The 22008-nt window shown below is 48.1% G+C and overlaps 1 protein-coding gene across 1 annotated transcript in view; it reads right to left on the bottom strand.

Annotated features, from left to right (window-relative positions):
- Positions 1–22008, bottom strand: part of TG (thyroglobulin) — a 272056-nt gene that overhangs the window by 229512 nt on the left and 20536 nt on the right. Inside the window, exons 10-18 of the mRNA XM_030795400.1 lie at positions 21290–21874; positions 15703–15942; positions 11840–11977; positions 11381–11458; positions 10717–10829; positions 9289–9391; positions 8076–8276; positions 2743–2955; positions 1307–1461 (exon numbers count right to left, since the gene is read on the bottom strand). Of these exons, the coding sequence (XP_030651260.1) occupies positions 1307–1461; positions 2743–2955; positions 8076–8276; positions 9289–9391; positions 10717–10829; positions 11381–11458; positions 11840–11977; positions 15703–15942; positions 21290–21874 (1826 nt within the window). The remainder of the gene's footprint in view (positions 1–1306; positions 1462–2742; positions 2956–8075; positions 8277–9288; positions 9392–10716; positions 10830–11380; positions 11459–11839; positions 11978–15702; positions 15943–21289; positions 21875–22008) is intronic.

Below are 22008 nucleotides of genomic sequence, written 5' to 3'. Positions count from 1 at the left end.
GATTAAAATCTGTCCTGACCACTTTAACTAGTATTGGCTTTATTTACCTTCAATAATCCTCAGTGCCTAAATACATGCCTAGCCTGTAATAGGCACTCAAATATTTGTTAAATGTAAGAATGAATGAATGAGTGAATGAATAAATGAATGAATTAATTTGGTCTAGATAGACCTGGGCTTATTAAGGGATGAGAAATCTTGGACAACTCACCTTATGTCTTTAGTTAATTCACTTGTAAATTGAAGGCTACTGATACCCACCAAGCAGGGTGCCGTGATGATTACAGATAAGGAATGTAGAGCTTCTAGCATGGCACCACAAATACGACACCCAATAATTAATAGGTATCACTGACACTGTTGTGAGTGGATTTCCTTGAATAAAAGGACAAAGTCTATTCATGCCTCTGTTTGTTTTAACATCAGTAATCTCTGTATATTGTTTTATAAAAAGTGTGTTCTCCAAAATTCTTTTTTTATGTTTTTAAATAATTTACATGATACTCAACCCTAATGTTCTCCAAAATTCTTAACATGAGGTCCCAAAAATGAGTTGCTCTGATGATTTAGCAAACTTTGAGCAGAAAAAATGATTTATTTGACTGAGCAACCTTTAAAGATTCCTTCTTTAAACACTTGTGACTTCAAATAACCAAAGCCCTTATATATTACACAGCTGAAAAACTCTATTTTATATGGTAGGATGCCTTTCCAGGTGGCATGCAATATTCTTCTTCTGGGGAGGATCCATAATGCCTCCACTCGGTTTTGTTAAGAAACACATCTAACACTGTGGTGTGCAGAGTACATTGTGAGGTTTTAGCCTTCCTGCCCCATGTTCCCAAGCTCTTTCTCTATAGGTGGTGGAGGTGCTACAAGGTGATCACAGCTCTGTGATCAGGTCAGCCAGACTGGCCCTACCTTCTCCTGGTTGTAAGACTCTGGAATAAGTCTTTCAGCTCTCTGGTCTTCATTTTCCTCATATGCACAATAACAATAATAATAAAGTCCCTATGAGAATTGCATTAGCTAATTTATACCAAAGGATGCCCATATTAAGTGCTCAGTAACTGACATCTTTATGTAGAAAGAATGGCCAATGATGAGATGCGTATGCATTCTGCCTCTGCTGCTATGTAATTAACCTTGGCCAAACTACTTCCCATTTCTGGGTATCAATTTGCACACTGATAAAATAGTGAGGGTTGAACTCAAACCCTCAGGTTAATGTGAGCCCTCAGGTTTTCTGACACAGCAACCCTGAGTTCAGTCCAAGTCCTCACTGTGGGGAAGGCCAGACACGTACCTGGATCTGGCAGAAGCCGCGGGCCATCAGCTCATCCAATATGAAAACCTGGAAAGCCTGCAGCAAACCCGCGTAGTCAATACTGCACATCTTGCCCGGCGGGAGCTGGAGCTGAAAGTGCCCTTGGGTCTGGATGGTCTGCCACAGCTGGGGCCCTGCAAGGAAGCACCAGAGGTCAGCAGACAGAGGTAACGGGCCTGTGGAGTTATTTTCTTTGTTTGGGTTTTTCTCTGCAAAAATAACCCTTCCTCATTTAGCTCGAAACACACAAGCACTGCCATTTTGCATTGTCATTCTGAGTCTAAGTACTTCCCAGCATAGCAGCTTCTCTCTGAAATTACTGAGCATCCTCACAGAAAGCTCAGTCCTGCCTCATCCTCCAAACCAGGGTGCTTTACATTTTGGGGTCCTTGGAAAATCTTCCATGACATCTTGCATACAGACAGGGCCACTTTGTATGGTTTTTCAGGTTAAGAATAGACATCATAGATGATAGGAATGAATGGTATTCTCTAAGGTTGTTCAGTGCACAACCTGAACAATTATGCACAGCAGCCTGTATTGAACTTCAGGAGCTCAAGGTTTGTGCCTCTTTTCCCCAAAGTCCTTTGCTCTAGGGTCATTTGTGACCATCCTGGTCTTGATTTCAGCATAGTCAAAGTGACAGTCCATTATTTATCCAAATCACATTTTGAATTTTCTGGATGGGGACCCTCTATAACCCAGAGTACTTTGCAACAAATGCTCTCCTTGACACTCTGGCATCCACCCAGAGCCTTGTGACAGTCCCAGGATCTTGCTCGCTCTCCCAGATGCCCTTCCCACTGCAATGGGTGGACCAAGTGCCAGGTCCCAGAGTGGGTTCAGTGTGTGACAAGGCAAAAGGAGCTCTGGTCAGAGCACTGGGAAAGAGGGCCAAAACTTACACGAGTTCCAGCAACCAGGACTGATGCCCCTACCTGGAGCAGAGTCCAGGGCCTCCTGCAAAGCCAAGCATTAGCCCTGGAAGTCCAGGTAGTCTTGGGGAGAGGCTGATGGGGCAGCGTCACTCAGAGGCCAGGAGAGCAGCTCTGAGCATGGCGGAGCTGCTAAGCATGTGAGTCACCTATCCAGCTGTTGGAGCCCTGACCTGCCCAGTATTTTTCCTGAATCCAAGACATCCCAAGAAAGTTGGAAGGATGGCAGTTCTCTCAAGGAGCAGATGGTTCCAGAGAAGAGACAAAGAAAGCCTAACTCCAGGGGTCCGTGAAGGACATCTGCTCCTTCTAGAAGAAAATGCTCCATGGGATTCTCTCTCATCTCTTGGTGCCACCTGGTGTACCATGAACATGCTACATTTGGGTGGGGAAATGGAGCAGCCATGCCTCCACACCTCAGTCCCAGCCCCAGCCCTGAGAGGGAGCGGGGTGCAGGATAGACGCTCTGAGGCCACTCACGTTGGCAGGCCCGGGGCTGAGGTGGCTGTGACTCCCAGCGTCTGCTCTCCAGGCTACATATCAATGGCCCCGGTGGAAACCCACTCCGGGAGCCCTGGCGGCACAGCAATTGGCACTGCTGGATGGCAGCCCCTGTGGGGCCCGAGGTTGTCTCACACAGGATTGTTCCACCAACCACCTCCGACGCGTTGAACGGCAGCGGACACCGCGGGCCTAGGAGAAGGAAAGTGGAGCCGTGGTGGGCACCTGCCCAGCCTCGGGAGGACTGAGCACACCTGTTTGTGCGCGTCTCCTTCTCACTCACAGTGGGCCCTCCTCCTCTCCCCTTCCCTGGAACTGTCAAGCTCTCAGGGCCTGGCCTGGGCCTGCTCCCCTTCCTCTCTGCCCTGCCCTCTACTTGGATGAGCCCATCTGCTCTCAGTTTTAACAGACACCTAAGCATGAATGCCTCATGTAGCTTCATGTCCAGCTCAAGCACTCGAGCTTCTTCTCATTTCTAAAGCCAATTAATTACCACCTGGTCTCTTCACCTCAAAGCCCACCGTCCAGGCCTGAACTTAGTATCTGCCGCCCCTGCCTCAGTGCCCCAGGCACAAGGATCAGTACCACCAGCCACCCAGCCATCCCAAGCCAGCCACCCGGTGGCCTTCCTGCAGGGTTCTTCTCCTCTGTCTTGGTCACCATTCACACCTGCTCCACGTCTCTTCATTCCCACCGCCACCTCCCTCATTTAGACATCCTTCATTTTCTGCCTGAACTGCCAGCAAATGCTCTTTGCCAGGTTTCTGCATTTAGCCCTCACCTCCACCTGCCTTTCTGCTCCCACGTCCCACTCAGTCCCTGCTGCTGGCAGAGAAATTATGCCAGAGCCAAATATCAGCTCTCAACTCCCTCCTGTGCAGGCTGAGCCTGCCTTCCTCTTCACTCTCATCTCCTCCAGCTCCCCAATGCCTCCAGAAATATCTATTACTCCCTGAACACATCTCCAAGCCTTCCTTCTGCCTGCTCCTGTCTGGAAGATTCCTTTTTGACCCCCAAATATCAACTTAACATGTTCTGTTTTCTACCACTGTCATGGTTCTCCCAGGCAGACTTAGGTCTTCTTTTTTTTTGAATTCCCATGCCACCGGGTACAGACCTTCCTTTTGTCAATTGTTAGAACCTCTAATCAGTGGCACGCTGGTCACCCCACTGGGTTGAGTCCACAGGGAAAAAGAGGGCACCTCTCCTCTGTTCACCCAGGCCAAGGCGCACAGCTGCCCCAGACACAGCTCAATGAATATGAGTTAAGTAAACGGGAAAACGAGTAAATTAAAGAGCAAACACACTCATCATGACAATTTCACACCATTAGAGATTTAGTTCATTATCAGACTCAGGCACAGTCTTTTGACCAGTATATGCCTTAGCATCTGCAATCTGTAAGGAATATGAGGGTATTAGGGACTTCAAAGAGGAAGAATGACCTATTTTGATCTCCAGAACCAAACTTGGGCTTTTTTTGTGATAAGGGCAATGGTCCCTGGCCAAGATTTTGCACTGCGATTTGCAGTAGGCTTCTTGAGTTGTCTTTTACCAAGTCCCAAGTGTAACTGGGATGGCAAGAGTTCACCTATGAGCTCTGGACCAGCCTGCAGGCTATGAATCCTGGCCCTAATATTCACTAGTTCAGGGTCCTAGAGCAAATTAATTAGTGTCTCTGTGACAGTTTCCTCACCCATAAAATGGTGAAGATGGCAATAATGCCTACCTCCTAGTAGGAGTATTTATCTAAAAACTACTATGGGATGTGTAGTATGTGCCAGGTACACCATTAAGAGCTTTGCTAATATCAGTTCATATAATGTTCCCCACAACCCTATGAGATAGGTCCCATTATCCCTATACGGACGCCAATACTGAGGCACACAGAGGGCGAAAGCCTCTTCTGTGGTCAGACAGCTAGTAAACAGAAAAATCAGGATTTGAATCCCATTATTTTTGCTCCAGAATCCACGTCCTCCACCAGTATGCTAGATGCATGTGTGTACATAGGTAAGAAGTGGGGTGTCAATGAGTGTGTAAGCATCCTTCCCATTTCAGTGAATACAGGTTTCCCCTCTTATCCCACAGGAAGGGTCTGCATCTGTGGTTATTCTGTTTTTGTTTTTGTGTTTTTTACCCTCCCTTGCCTTTTGGAAGTGGGCCAGTGAGTGATCTGATTCTGCTAGAAAGGGGTTTTCCTCCTGGGGTCACAAACATCACCTAGGACACTGACGTTTCTCTTGCCAGGGCACCTACCCTCCCCAGCAGACCTGTTTTCCCACAGCCTTATTCCACATGTCACTGAAACGAAGTGACTCCCTGGCTATGGAACAACCCCGCTGGTCCCCACGGCCAGGGAGGAGTGGCTAAGGAGAGAAAGAAGAAGTGCAGAAACTAAAATTAACTGAATATCCACAGTGGGCCCAGCCCAGAGAGTACACTTTACATGTTTAATTTCATGACATCCTTCCAAAATTATACCACGGGGATTCTTATTGCTACTTTAGAGATGAAGAACACAGAGGCTCAAGGGAGCTAAGTGGCTCGCCTGGGGATATGTGTTGGTGATTGGACTAGAAGCCAGACCTGCTCGCTCACACCTGCCATCTTACAAGAGCTTGCGAGCACTGCCTGTCTTCTGTATGCCAGGACTGCCCAAAGGCCTGCCAGGCGTTGACTCCATCTTCACAGCAACTCTGTGGGGCTGGACTGTTATCAGCCACGTCCCGCAGATGAGGCTCCTGAAGCCTACAGAGCTTAACTTTGCCACCCAAAGCCCAACACCAGGAAGTGTTGTGCTCTGAGCTACCAGGCTAATGCCCACTGGAGGCAGGATTTTCCATGAATATGACGTTGGATGCAGAGAGAGGCAACTTGGTATCTGCGCAAGTCCAGCCCCTAAGTAATATCGGCAAAAATAGTAATAATATGTATTAAGTGTATTAGTAATTCTAGTGCTCAACAGTTTACAGAGATTGTCTTAATTTGTGCTGATAATGACTCAAATAGCTACTATTCTCCTTTCTCATTTCACAGATTGAGATACTGACATCCAGAGAGGTTAGGGGACCAGCCCAAGGTCACCTGGCAAGTGAGTGGTGGAGCTGCCATTCAAGCCTGTCTGTCTGCCCCCTGCCTCTCCATCACAGTCTGTAGTGAGTCAGCAGGAAGAGGTTTGGGCGTCTCATGTTAACGCCATCCTCCTGGTGCACTGAGCATGGCCAGCCTCTGGCCTCAACTCCAGGACCCCAGGACTATTCCACTCTCCTGTGTTTAAATGTATGGTGTTTCTTGGTTCCTGATTACATGACCAGGAGCCTGGTCACTTTAAGACTCTCAGGAAACCTGGGCAATGTCCCAGATTACTGTCTATATTAAATCTCTCAGCTTTTCCCAAACTCCCTTGCCCTGCTGTGGAATCGGAAGAGGCCAGTGCTGGCTGTTCCCACCACCACCCATTCCATCTGCACCTGCATGGGGCAGGGGTGGCCTGCCAGGCCCGGCAAGAATTAGGAATCTTCCTAGACTTCCAGCCCAATCCCAAAGGCCGGTGGCGTCAGAAGAGCAAGTGAGCACCTACCCAACCATCAAACCCACGATGAAGCCTTTACAAATGTTAGCTCCCCAGTCTTAAAAACAACTCAGCCAATGAAGAACTGCTCCATTATGAGGAGAGAAGGCCAAAGCTCTTCCTTTGGACATATTTATCTTTTTTCTTTCTTCATTCAAGAAGCCCACTAAATGACCTTCTGGAGCCTTCCTCCTGTTTTCTTCTAAAGCCCTTACAGCTGTACAGCACAGGGTTTCATCAGCAGGACTCCGGGTTAAATCCTGGCTGCTCCACCTGCTAACTGTGTGACTTTGGACATGTTCATGAGCTCTCTGAGCCTCAGTTTTGCCATCTGAAACATGGGGAGATAGGAGAGCTCTATCTATTTACCCGCATTGTTGGAAGGCAAAAATGGGATAAGGGATGTGAAAAGCACCTTTGAACAGGTAATCTGTACACAGGAACTATATCATGGAGTCCTACATGGCCAAGCCACATAGAGTCTTCCTAAGCGCTAAAGGAACTGTGCTGCAGACCTGTTCCTGGAGGAGGCCACACCGGTCTGTGTCCTGGGTCTCAGTGCAGACCACTCCTAGATGACCTGGAAGTTGAATGTTGATTGTGTCTGACTTAAGGTGGACCCTTCACTTCTCTCCCTATTTCAGAAGCACAGGGCAGGCAGTTAAACGCATACATATCCATGGAGCACCTACTGCGTATCCTGCATAGTGATAGCAGCTTAGAGTCAAGATGTGGATGAAGCAGGGCCCCATGCAGAGGGGAGCAAAACAGGACTTGGGGTAAACCGTGTGTGTTAAGAGCCTTGGGCAGAGCACAGGTTCAGGGCAGGAGGGAGTACGGACAAAACTGGAAAGCAGCCCCCGCAAAGAGAGTGGGGGTACTCTTCCCTCCCACCCCTGCTTCTGAGGCTCCTCCCATCTCTTTACAAATATCAACCAGAAGTATCACTAGACCTAATTAAATTTCCCTGCAGTTCCAAAATGTTGCTTAGAGATTAGAAAATAAAAATAAGGAAAGAATAAGAACATCAAAAGAAAGGCAATTGTGGCAAACTCAGAATCATCTAGCACAGTATTTTGCAACTCTGCCAGACCCACCACTCCAATTTGTAATAAGTATTTTGTAATGTCTCCATTTCCTGCCCTGAGAAGAAATTCACAGATAGTCTAACCCACCTATTCACATAAATTTAAAAATGACTGTGACTTGAGCAGATTGGAGAAATAAAAGGTTAAAAATCGATAATATATTTTAATATTTAACAATATAGTTCAATATTCTATATATTGATGTGATGTATATTTCAATATTTGACATTCACTAAATTTTTAAAACTTGAAATAAAAATAAACAAGTTAACACCTCCACAAATTCCTGAAGTGCCCCAGTGAGGATGGAACCATCACACTGAGACCCTGCAACCACGGTCCTTCTCCCCATCTGAAGACACAGAGAATAAGACCCAAAATTCCCTGGCAGGACAGCCCCCAAGCTTCTCGAGGTGCCAGTTCCGGGGGTTCCCTGCCCAGGCTCTTTCTGACTTCAGTTCCCAGCAGGAGTGTCTTCAGGAAGTAGGTGTAAGTTTCCACACGAAGTGACTCAACCACAACTACATCCTTCCTGCACTTCCTGCCTCCCCTCCCGCCCCTGCCTTCCCAGCTTCTCTAGAACTTCACCCAGTCTGGATCAAAGAACAGATATGCAGGCCTCGTCATTCCCCCAGGGGGTCATGACTTACTCTCACAGGCAGGCTGGCTCCCGGCCACGCGCGTCCCAGGCACCTCTTCTCCACTGTCCATGACACACCAGCAGCTGTCCTGGGCCTGGTCACATTGCACTGGGGAAAAGCCCCCATCCTCTGCCCTGCAGGCTGGGACATAGCCTGCGCTGACTCTCCTGGAGAGGACTCCACTCTTGAGCACGTTGCAGAGGCTTGAGCCTGACACAGAGACAAGCCAGATGGGCTGGGGATTCGGTGCCCACTCCCTGCTCAGATGCCCAATCACCCTCCTCACCACCCACGGCCACCCTCAGCCCACCTGCCTGCAGGGCCTTCCGGGGTCTGTGGCTGCCTCCCCACCAGGAGGTTGAATGACAACAAGGCAAACACTAGACCTGGCTCAGCTCTGTACTCTCTCCCCTCCGCTGCCTGCCCTAAAGCAGCTTAGAGTCTTAAAGGAGAGTTAACGAGTACGTGAGCAGGTACAGTTCTGTGAAATAAAGGCAACAATAGTGCAGTGTAGGAGCCTATGGAGGAAGACAGAGGCCAGCAGAAGCTTCCTGGAGGGACAGATGTGTGGTCTGAGCAAGAATTTGTCAGGTGGGGAGGGGATAGATGGACATATTGCAGGTGGCACAGCCAGAACGCGTGAAGGCCCAGGTGGAAGAAAGCGTCTTCCTTTTTCCAAAGTCTGACCAGAATTTATCACAACTGCACCCTGAAGCACAACTGATGGAGAAGACAGAGAAGCCGAAGAAGACACACCAGCGCCAGATGCACAGGGCCCTCGAGCCATTCCAGGGAGCTCGAGCACGGCCCCGAGGATGATGGGAGTATTTATGGTGTTTAGGCAGAAGAGGGACATCTGCACATTGCCCTTTGGGGACATCACCTGGGCTTCACTGGGGAAACCAGATGGCAGGGCCACACATCCGGCCAGCCCTCCAAAGCCCTAGGGCCCCCTTTGATGGGGATCAATGCTGGTGTGCACTTCTCAGACACAAAGCACAGCCTACTCCCTCCCATGTTTGCTTCTCCCAAGAAACTGCAGAGATGGGGGAATATTGCCCCTATTTCATAGATGAGAAAACTGAGGCATAGTGAGGTCAGCAGCTGTGCCCCCACAGCTATGGAAGCAGTAGAGCTGGGACACGAAGCCAGCTCTCTGGACTCCACACTCAGTGCCCCACAGAAGAGGTGAGAAGCCATGCCAGGAGGGGCTGCCACTCACACTGGGCACTGCTGTTCGAGCCAGGCAGCAACTCTTCTCCTGATGCAGGGTCCACACACCAGGTGCCAGCCTCCGATGCCTGCAGCCTGGCATACTGTCCTGTCTGAGACAAAGCCAGGGTCATGTCAGTCACTGTGGGCAAGATGCTTTAGTGGCCAACCTGCTGTTGGCAGATGTCAAAAGTGTCCCTTCCAAAACAACAGGTGATGGCTTCTCCAGATGGAGAGATGTGGAGGTGGGGAGAGGTACTCTCCTGTTCCCAGCCCTTTACGTGCATCATTTGATTGATGGCTACAACAGCCTCATGAGGCATGGACCACCGTTCTCCCACTTTTGGGTGGGGGAAACTGAAGCTCTCTCAGAGAGGGAAAGTGGGGCAACACCTCACAGCTGGTGAGTGAGAGGCAGGTCAGGTCCAGGCCCAAACCCATCTAGACCCAAAGCCTAGCCATGCTCCTAGACCAGCCTCACTAATTCCAGGAATGATTTTGACAAGTACTAGAGTCCTCCACAGGAACTGGCCTTGCAAACCACACCTCAGAGCACCTCTAAACTCCACTCTGTAATCCCTTTCCCACCATTGGACATTGTGGCTTCTACCTCTCCTTCTCTCTGTGTAAGCATCAGTGCCCAGGAAGGAGAAGCAGAATTGCCTTCCAACAATAGGTGCTTTCTGGCCAAGATTAAAAAACTAAATGATATTGACTAATTTATCTATGAAACTATTCTTAAGTGGGTCCATGTTTACAGTACCAAACAATAATAAGGAAGCTTTTGCTTAGCACTGTACAGTTTCATGAGTTTCGACACTGCTGTTTCATCTGCTTCTCATCAAGTCCTTGGAAGCTGAGCAGAGTGGGTGGTAGTGTTCCCACCATCCTATTTTAGAAAAAGGACACTGAGCCCAGAGACTGTCCTCACTTGGCAAGTAACTGGTTAAGTTCTGGGCATAAATTCATTCTCTAGGAGCTCTACATCAGTACTTTGCTGAATTATGAATTGTTAAAATCACCCCGGGAGCTAGGGAGGGAAAGAAGCTGGTGTCCTCTGTGTGTGTTGAGAACCTGGGACACAGTAAGCATAGGGCCTTGGCCAAGATGCCTTTAGGAAAAACATGATAGCCTGTTTTGTTTATTTTTCAAAGAGTTCTTATGAAAGATACTTCCTTGGAGTCTCAAAACCATCCTAGCATTAGCTAGGACAAAATGTGGTCTGATCTTATGATTAAACAAAACAAACTGGGACACAGAAAAGGTACGTAAATGGCCCAAGGTCACAGAACCAGGTTCTAGCAGGCCCAGACAAACACCCAGGCTGAGAACGTCATGTGAGCTTTTAACTAAGCTGAACGTACTGAACAAAAAGAAAAATCATCTTCGACCAGCGGGGACAAGTCCCGGCTCCAATCCTGTGCTTCCGGACCCTTACCTCTAGGCAGGCTGGGACGAACAGATCTTTTGGAGATGGGTTTTCTTGGGATCTAGCCTGTTTCCAGCTGGAAAGCAGCCCACTGGTTCGAGATTTCTCGCAGGTTGTCGGGCCTGTGGGAGAGAGAGGTGCTTGTAAAGGACTGGTCGTGGGAGCCAAGGGAAAGAGGGGACCCCAGGCTGACCCCAGGTTTCAGGGTCATGAGCCTGGGTGAATGCAGGTGCTCTTCACGGAGACGTAGAACCTCTGAGGACAAAGACTCATGTGGGACATGCCAACTTTGAGATGCCAAGTGGACTGTGGATTACACATGGCTGAGCCTCAGGAGAGGGGTTGGGACTGCAGGTTCAGATGTGAGGCAGTTGCTGAAACTACAGGAGTGGCTGAAACTGCCCAGCAGGTGTACAGAGGGGGAGAACCAGGGCTCCTTCAACAGTCTCAGCTGTTTCCTTCCACCTGCAAAGCTGGGAGCCTTCCAACTAGGAAGTGCCAAGGTCAGCGCAAGCTTGCAGGCTGGGGGACTTGGGAAATGCGTCTGCCTGCACCTGGGGCCTGGCTGAAGGGCTGGGCCATGGATTCTCCAGCGGTTGGGCAACCACAGCTGACTAGACCAGTGATGGCCACCAAGGGGGGTCGGGAGGAGAACTCTGCAGGCTTCACTTACACTGTGGAATCTGCAGAGAGCGGGCAGTCAGTGAGGCAGGGATGAACCCACCTTTCTCATCTACACACCAGCAGTGCCCTGGAAAAGAGCCAAGGGGAGAACATTCAGGAATTGCACTAGGGACTTACCCTGGAGTGTCTCATAAACAACTTTCCTTCTTCACTCATAGCAGTGCAAGCCTGGTCGCCTTTTGTCCCCAGTCTAGACCCCCAGTTGGATATTGTCCACAATCACTCTGATGCCCCCAGCAACCACCCACTTGTCTTTCAGGCTGGTAGAAGTTTCCTGCTCCTGTTACACAAGTGAGATAACTGGAGGCCCGAGAAGCTAAGGAATTTGTCACCAGCTACTAAAGAGGAGCCTAAGAGTGCAGCTCACTTGCCTCCCAGTGTGGGCTCTGTCCTCTAAAATAAAAAAGGGGTGTCACTTGGCCACCTGAAGTTGCCTATCCCTCCTTACCAGTCCCAGCATGGCACTGCACAGGCTCCCAACTTCCGAACGCATCACACTGTGGCACGTAGGGGCCCGACCGCAGAAGGGCGGATGCTCCAGCCGAGTCGTCCAGGGAAAAGCGGCGTCCCTGATAGAAGCTTAAGGCTGGAGTCAGGGAAGGAGAAAAACAGAATATGACCACCTGCTCTGTGTGGGCTCTGTCGCTGAGAACAACCACATATGTCCTGGTTCCAACATAAGGAGGCCTTCTTATTTATTTATTTGACAAACATTTCAACCCACAGTATTACAAAGGCTCCTTGCACAGTAGGCAGGCACTCAACAGATTGTCCTTTCAGAATAACACTTAGGCTGAAGCTTGAAAGAATATTATAGTAGACCTCTACAATAACTTCCATGCAGAAATCAGTAGGTCACTGAAGTGTCTTCAGGCACATGAGATAATAGTAATAATAGACAGGCTCTATGCTCATATGTTATGTGCCAGGCACTAGCTAAATACATACCTTAATTAATTTAATACTCACAGCAATCTAGAAGAAATGTCATGTTATCCCATTTAATGGATGAGAAAACTGAGACACAGATGGATTAAGCAACTTAACCAAGGGTTCACAGACAGAAAGGGGAGGGGTTGGCCTTGGAACACAGGAGGGCAATTGATGTCAGCTGCTGTCATAGGTTTCCCTACCAAACTCCTACAGTTTAGGTTTTAACCCCTTTGAAACTTTGATATCCACAAAAAATCATATCAGATCTTCACAGCAGCTCCATGAAGCCAGAACTTTTACCCCAGGTGAGGACACAGAGGCTCAATGAGGGAGGTTATATGATGAACCACTGGCCACCCCGCTAATGAAACTGCATCTGTCCTCAGCTCTTGCAGTCCCCGACCCACTGGGCTTTGCGCATGGCTTTCCCCACCACCAACATAGTACATAGTGTTCCCATTTATTGTGTTAGATTTGTCTCCTCCGCACTAGCATTTAAGCTCTTTGGTGCAGAGATTTGTGTTTATTTTGCATGTAGAGGAGTGTCTGGCTCATAGTAGGCACTCAAGAAATCACTGACTGGGAAAAAAGCATGAATGAATGCATGAGGGAGACAGGAAGAAGCAAGAGTGGGCAGCGGGTGGGACACACATCAGTTTGGTGTGGGTCTTACCAGGCCCAGTCTGATTTTCCCTGACCACCACCCTCCTCCTAAGTGGCCATGAACTGTCGCCTGAGCTCTTTCTCCACTCCTGCTGGCACTTGGGGCAGGTTGGAGTTCCTCACCAGGATCCTGGAGGGAGAACGGGAGTATCTGGGGTGGCACTGTTGGCAGTCACCTGCAGCCCGTTGGGACGGTTCTCCCCACTCCCCACCTTTCAGAAACAGGCTTCATGGCTCCAGATGGGAGAGCTTACAGATACAAGGATTCCACCAACTCACAGTCAGAGCCATCTGGGGACACCAGGATTGACCTCTGAAGCAGCCCCATACAGTGGACAGCGTTCTGGAGTCTACCAGGCCTCCTTCTGAATCCCGGCACTGCGCCTCCTAACTGTGATCATGAGCAAGTTGCCCAACCTCTCTGAGCCTCAGTTTCCTCATCTATGGAATGGGTCTAACACTCACCTAACAAGACAACTGTGATATTTACATCAGAGGAGCTGATAGTCGTTAAGCACCAAGTGCTTGCCAGACACAGCTGTATGCATTTCGTCCTGTGGCCTTCGCCACCCTCATTAGGCCCTCAGACATGGCTACCATGTTCTAGTGGCCAAAGGCACTTCGCTCTGGGCCCTCAATCCCCAGACTCTCAGGGAAAAGACCAGGCCTGGTCCTCTATGGTCCCTTCCTCTTTTCTCTACAAGCTCAGATATGCAAAGCGGAGCATGTGGCTACTTGGAGAGGAACTTCTCAGCTTGACTTCTGAAGAAAATGCCAACATGCCATTCAATGATTAATCTCAACAGCACCAGCAACGTTGCCTCCCCTTTCTCGACATTTCCCTCCCTGACCAAAGCGGCCACAACTGAAGGAGCATCAATCCCACTTCTCTCTTTGATTACATCAAATCCTGTCTTTGTACAAAAATGTAAAACAACACAGTTCTTCCCAAAAGCAGAAGTCTCCGAGTCTCTGAGGAACAGAGAAAAGCAGTGTCTAGGCATAGGGTGAGGGTAGTGGATGGAAGAGAGAGAAAGAAGGGAGGAAGGAAGCAATAAGGATGGTTAACCACCAGCTACTGAGCTCCTTGTAGGTGTCAGGCACTGGGTCATGCACCAGGGATATAGAAAGAATAAGACACAGTGCCTGGTCCTCCAAAAGAGATGTCTGGGTTGAGAGAGAAGCAGGAAACAAAGATGGCACACATGAGATTGTCACGTGGTATTAGGAGAACAAAGATCACTGAGACCCAATCCCACGCTGGCCATAGACACCCTGGAGTGCCTGCTGGAGTGGATGGGAAGGCAGGGAGCTGCCCTCCTGCTGGAGGGATTCTCTTTGACTTGGAGCAGATGTTGTCAGGGGAGGACTGCCTTGCTGTTTGGTGACTCAAGCCCAGAAAGCTAGACAGGGAATCAGCTGAGACCATTTGACAGGGATGGGGATCCTGAGTAAGATTCAAAGACAGATGAATCATTTGTCCTTGTCAAGTTGATGTGCGGTCAGTAAGAAATCTTGGAAGGGACCTGTTCTCCTGCTAGAGCAGCTGTGAGGTCACAGAGGAAGAACAAGGGCTCTAGGATGAGGCAGAGCTAGGCACCGACCTCAGCAATACCTGGAATCTGCCTGGCAGGGAACAGGAGAAATGAACTGGAGGACCAGGTCTCTGGGCTTCCCATCCAGGCCCACTGGTTATCACTTGTGTGAATTCGGGCAAGTGACTTAACCTCAGACTCCGTTTCCCCATTTGCAAAGAATTGTGGATGGTGATTATACCATCATTTTCCTGGAGCTGTCAGAGGATTAAATGTGAAGATCTGATCATCTACTTAGCACAGTAAGCACCTGCTCAAAGGTGAGGTTAGAATATTGTTTAGCTGGCCGAGGGCTGTGACTCATGCCTGTAATCCCGGCACTTTGGGAAGCCGAGGCAGACAGATCACTTGAAGTCAGGGGTTTGAGACCAGCCTGGCCAACATGGTGAAATCCTGTCTCTACTAAAAATGTGCAAATATTAGCTGTGTGTGGTGGCACACACCTGTAGTCCCAGCTACTCAGGTGGTTGAGGTGGGAGGATTGCTTGAGCCCAGGAGTTCGAGGCTGTGGTGAGCTATGATTGTGCCACTGCACCCCAGCCTGGGCCACAGAGCAAGACTCTGTCTCAAAAAAAAAAAAAAATAGCATATTGTTCAGCTGTTATTATAGACCAGAGGACTGCAGGCTCCCTGAGGTTATTATGCCTCTGTCGCATACAGGTAGTAATTCCTGCTTTTTGGAGTTACTCTCAGGATCAGATGAGATCAATGTGTCATAGTTCCTTAATATCGAGGCTTCCTCTCCCCTCCCGCTGTGTGGTGTTCCTGAATCTCTGGAAGTGGAGGGAAGCTTTGGAGCAGGCCATGAGGGGTGTTTGAGCATTCACGGGCTTGGGTCCCTCACGTTTTAATAAGAATATTGGCTTTGTGGGAGCGGCAGGTGCCATCTGAAACCTGCCCTAGGGTAGATTTGCTGGAGAATTAAGGAGCATTTTAGAGATGCGTGCAGCATTCCAGCTTTGACTGGTGCCCCCAAACCACTTTGCCTTTTCCTTCCCAAGAACCCATCAGTTTGGGGAAGCCAAACCACAAAGTCCTAAGGATGACTGAGGAGAGACGAATTTAAGCTCCTGCTTTTCCAAAGGGACGCAGTAAGAAAGCTGAAGGGCACCACACTCACTAGACTGAGCCGCCAGGCGAATGGCGTAATCACTCCCGCGCAGAAACTGCTCCGCGAAAGCCTCCCGGGGCGGGAAGGGCGGAGGAAGGCCGAGGTCCTCATTCCTCAGCCGGATTCCCTTGGCCACCAGGAAACTCTCCCCCAGAGGGAACCGAGAACTGTTGGAAGCTGAAACAATCTCTTCCGTTTCCCTAATGAACTGCAGTACACGAAGCTTTGCTTCCTCACAGGAGCCAGGACCTAGGGGAATAAAAATAACACAGATGGACTCACTCACCACGTGGACCTCCCTCTGACTCCCATGAAGCATGTGTGCCCTCACACACACACACATACACACCACACACACAACACACACACACAACACACCACACACATACACACCACCCCCCCACACCACACACATACACATCACCCCCTCACACACACACATACACACCACACACACACAACACACCACACACACACCACACACACAACACGCACACAACACACCACACACATACACACCACCCCCCACACCATACACATACACACCACCCCCTCACACACACACATACACACCACACACACAACACACACGCAAACACACCACACACAACACACCACACACATACACACCACCCCCACCACACACATACACACCACCCCCTCACACACACATATACACCACACACAAACACACCACACACACAACACACCACACACATACCACCCCCACACCACACACATACACACCACCCCCTCACACACAACACATACACACCACACACAAACACACACACCACAACACAAACATACATACCACCCCCCACACCACACACATACACACCACCCCCTCACACATACACACACCACACCACACACATACACACCACCCCCCACACTACACATACAACCACACACACACCACACCACACACACACATACACAACACCCCCCCACACTACACACATACACACCACAAACACACCACACACACATATACACACCATACACACAGTATGCACATACAGATCACATACACCACATGTACACATACACACACACCACCCCCGCACACACCACACACACACACCACACACATACACACACACCACATATACACACCACACACACTCACATACACACCACACACATACACACCACCCACACACCACACATACCACACACACACCACACATACACAAATACACACCACACACACCCTCCACACATACACCACACACATACATGCACACCACACACATACACACACCACCCACACACACACACAACCACACACATACACACCACACACAGTACACACACACCACACACACATGCACACACACCACACACACATACACCATACCACACACATACAGACACACCACACTCATACACATACCACACACATAAACGCACACACCACACACCCATATAGAAATACACACACCCCATAAACACCCACTACACACACATACATAAACACCCACCACACCACACACATACACACACTACACAATACACACCCACACGTGAGCACATTTTTGCCTCAGCTGTTTCCTTCGCAGCAGCTCTTTCCGCAACCTGGAATGTTCCTTGTTTTGCCTCCACACTCTCATTCAGTCACCATTTGTGGGGGGCCCACTGCATAAGATGAGTAGTAGCTCATACTTGCTCCACGCTGGGCATCATCCTGAGCACATCTACACAGACAATCTAACTGATGCAACAGCCCAATAAAAGATTCTTATTCTCATGCTACAGATGAGAAACTGAGGCATGGAGAAGTCATATAATTTAAACGAGCTCCCAGCTAGCAAGTAGCTGATTCGGAATTTCAATCTAGACAGTCTCACTCTGGGAATAGTGATCTTGACCGGCTGTCTCTAATGAAGGATAGACAGATGATGGATGGATGGATGCATGGATAGATGGTTGGATGGATGGATGCATGGATAGATGGTTGGATGGATGGATATCAAAAGTTGAAGGGAGGCACTGTAGGTTAGCAGAGAGTTATTCCTGTGAAGAGGAAAGACTGTGGCACTCAAAGACCTTTGTGTTCAATTTTTGGGTCATTTATTAGTTGTGCAACCATGGATGATGCACTTAACTTCTCTGAGCTTCAGCCTCCTGATCTGTGCAATGGGAAAAATTGGGGCATCTAGTCCATGGGGTTTTGTAATGAGCCTTTTAAGTGTTGCAGTTGAAGTGCTTGGCACAGCATCTGGCACATGCTGTCCTTGGCAGTGTCACTTAGCAAAATCCACCCTCGCCAAATTTACTTCAAACATCACATTGTGAATTCAACAGTGCGGGTGTCATCGGATTCTTTTGAGAGCATGGGTTCAACAGAAAACTTTGACTTCCGGAATTTGAAGTTATTGTTTTCTTGTTCAAAAGGATATTATCAAATAATTTATTCTACTAATCCCAGGGATTTTGAATCTCCGAAGCAAAAACTCACATTTAAAAACCTCGGCTTGCTCTACGTTTCTTCCAAGATAAAGTGAAAATCTACAACTGGGCACATAAGATCTTTTAAAATCTGTCCCCAGCTGGATGCAGTGGTTCATGCCTGTAATCCTGGCACTTTGGGAGGCCAAGGCAGACAGATCACTTGAGCCCAGGAGTTCAAGAGCAGCCTGGACGACATGGTAAAACCCCGTCTCTACAAGAAATGCAAAAATTAGCTGGGCATGATGGTGCATGCTTGTAGTCCCAGCTACTTGAGAGGCTGAGGTGGGAGGATCGCTTGAGCCTGCGAGGTTGAGGCTGCAATGAACTGAGATCATGCCACTGCACTCCAACATAGGCAAGAGAGCAAGACTGTCTCAAAAACATTATAATCTGTTCCCAATTTACTATCCACATCTTCTTCTTTCGTTCCCTCCTGCATCCCCTCCCCTCCTACGTCTATAACCTTTTCTCCACCTCACTCACAGCTTCATTGACTCAGTGCATGCTATTTCCTCTGTCCCAAAGGGCCTGCCACATCTGTGACTGGACGAACCCCTCTTAAGATTCATCCCAGTAGTTGGGGTCAAGCTAATCTTTACCCCAATCTTCAATGAGTTAGTAGCCCCTTTCTCTGAGCACCCTCCACCGCATTTTCCATGTACATACCTCTGTTCCACCATTGTCATTTATTACTTTCCTGATAACACCCTTGGTTTCCCCACTGGTCTCTGAGTTTCTCAGAGCAGACACCATCCTTCACCTGTCTTCCCATCATACAGTACAGTGCCCACAGTAGGCAGTTCATAAACGCATATTAAATGAAGAAAGCAAAATTTCAAACAGGCTAGAGATAGCAATGCAGACTCAGACTCCTAGAGGCCTGAGCCATCACCCGTGTGAGTGATGCATGTAGGAAGTTATTGGTCCCTTCATTACTCACTATCAATTGTATTAATCCAGCCATCACTTGTTAAGTACTTCCTGTGTGCCAAGTCTAGCACTTTACATCTATTACATTTTGTAATTCTTCCAACAAGCCTTTGAGGCAGTTATGTATTGTAACTCAGATTTTACAGATGACACTAAGACTCAAAAGAGTTAGCCTCTCTTAGGTCACAGAGCAGTAGATGGTAGAACCATGGTACAAGACAGCTACTGTTCTGTCCTCCAGGCCAGTCCTCCTCAAGCTTTTGGCTGCATTGAATTCCCCTGGGAATATTGTAGAAATGCAAGTTTTGATTCAATAGGTGGGGCCTGAGATCCTGAATCTTTAACGAGTTCCCAAGGTGAGTGCCAATGCCACTGGACCACACTTTGACTATCAAACCCTTTCAATTGCATACCCTTATAAACAAAAGATTTTGAATATGCACCCCCCAAAAAATGGGTATTTCTTTATAAGGCATATACATACTACTAAAATAATACACTACATGCAGATTTTTAGCTGTTTCAGCTGTTAAACATTTAATTGCAAAAATGAATATATTAATAGAAATGTGAAAGGAAGATAGAAAATACTGAATAGAGATGGAAGTTCAAACATTTTCTCCCTAATGGATGGTCTTGTATCCAGTCTCTTGTTACTCAATTTAAAAAAGCCAATTACTCTAAGCCTAGTTCTAATACTCTATCCAGCATTCAGACTAAGGTAAGACTAGTCACTAAAGTAATCCCAGCACTTTGGGAGGCTGAGGCAGGTGGATCACCTGAGGTCAGGAGTTCAAGACCAGCCTGGCCAACATGGTGAAACCCCGTCTCTACTAAAAATACAAAAAAATTAGCTGGGCGTGGTGGCAGGCACCTGTAATCTCAGTTACTTAGGAGGCTGAGGCAGGAGAATTGCTTGAACCTGGGAGGCGGAGGTTGCAGTGAGCCGAGATCACGCCATTGCACTCCAGCCTGGGCAATAAGAGCGAAACTCAGTCTTACAATAAAATAAAATACAGTTACTAGGTACTTTTGGTATCAACAACTCATGCTCCTAAAATTGCATACAAATAGGACCAAATTTAGTCTTAAATAATTTAAAATTATAGGAACGTCCCCATGTAAGAGACCTGACCACTGGTATGGAGAGTGATTCTACAAATACCACAAAAATCAATAAGACTTCTTATCTAACAGTCAGGCCAAGATCAATGTGTTAACCTTGAGGGTTCTATTGCTAGAACTTGACATTTGAATGGAGAATCCTTGCATTGTCATCTCTGGGCTGTTCAAAATGTCAAGGGTATTACTGTTCTCATTACATGGTACTTTCACCTGACATTTTAAAAACCCAGTTGCTGCTAAAGCCTAAAATTTGGCTAATATCAAACTAGTCTAATGGATTTTCACATTGCTCACAAAGGTCCAGACAATGTTAAACTTGCAAAGAATGAATTGAGAGATTTCACTGAACAGCTGTCATATCACCTGTAATATTGGCAATGGCTGGTTAGATTTGGATTTGGCGATAACAGTGTTGAACATGTCTGGTTGTTCTTTCAAACTGCTGGCACAGCTAAGGGGGATAAGGCATTTTAACTGAAACTCAGTGTCAGCTTCATTCTATTTATGGCTCATGTATCTTAACTTTCCCATAAGTCTACCTGTCACAAAGCTGAATGTATAGACCTCAATTAGCAGCTCCCCAACCAGTCCCTTAGTTGAATCCTTCCAAATCAATTAAAGCCATTTCAGGTGGCACTCTCCTGAGGTCTGCACACTTAGCAGCATTCTGTGCAAGTAGCAGATTCACTGTAATACTCATTGGTCAATTAAAAGGTGCACCTAAAATAGGAGCGATTACTAAACATTAACCATAGGAGGACAAGGGCCAGGTCACCTCCACTTTTATAGCCTTCATCAGCTCTAAGATGAAGATGCTTTGCACACAGAAGACATCCAGTAAAAATCTAAGACACTAATTGAAGTAATCAATTATATGAAAGTTTTAAAATACACTGTATCAATCTTGCCAACACCTGACTGTGTTGATACAGGGAAGTCCCTTCCCCTCTGTGAGCCTTGGTTTTCTCAGCCATCTCTGAACTCCATTCCAGCTTTGACACTCAATACCCTCCCACTAGACATCCTTTTTTATATGTTAAACACACACACACACACATTTAGCTCTTCATATGCGTTAGCTCACATGTTGGGAGCTTGCTTGGCTCAGCCCGCGTTCCTTCCAGCTCTTGGCCAGCCTCATCCACACACCAGCAGTTCCGAAGGTCGAAATGTGCCAAAGGAGTGCTGAAGTCTGAGTAGGACCCCGGGTATCGGCTGAGTTGGCCATTTAGGATCTGCCAGAAGAGGTAGGGCTCCAGGAGGACATTCTCCCTGGGCTGGGGCCGCTTCCCTTCCAGTGCTGCTAGTGGGACATCTTGCAGAGAAGGGTATTGTGACAGCACCGGGAAGACACCTTGCTGGCCGGCCTCATACAGACTTTGAATAAAGAGACTGAAGTTTCCAGAAGCTGCTTCTCTGTAGCTCATGATCTTTACTAGCAGCTTGGCAGGCGTCAGCTGCTGGCCCTTGTTCTGAGCCTCCCATCGTTGGTACCACTCAAGGACCTGCTCGGGGGGCCCATCGCATTGCACTTGTCTCCACTGCCCATCGGTGCTGCACTGTGGGATGTAGGTGTCGGAAAGGGTGGGTAGCCTGCTGGAGTTAGAGAGCAGGGCCTGCACCGTCCTGAGGAAAGCTTGCTCAGCCTGTAATTGACAGGGTGTGGGGCCTGGGGAGGAACAATGAGCAGGTGTTTCAGTTTAAGAAATTTAACAAACTGGAAAGACCAAGATAAAACCACTTAAATGTCCAAACTCCGTCTAAAACCTTATATAGCCATAGAAATACCATGAAGCTTAAATT

This window comes from Nomascus leucogenys, chromosome 16 (genome assembly GCF_006542625.1).
Source record: "Nomascus leucogenys isolate Asia chromosome 16, Asia_NLE_v1, whole genome shotgun sequence".
Taxonomy (NCBI): Eukaryota; Metazoa; Chordata; class Mammalia; order Primates; family Hylobatidae; genus Nomascus; species Nomascus leucogenys.
Note: the sequence above shows the minus strand (reverse complement) of the source record. Positions and strands in the feature narration are given on the sequence as shown.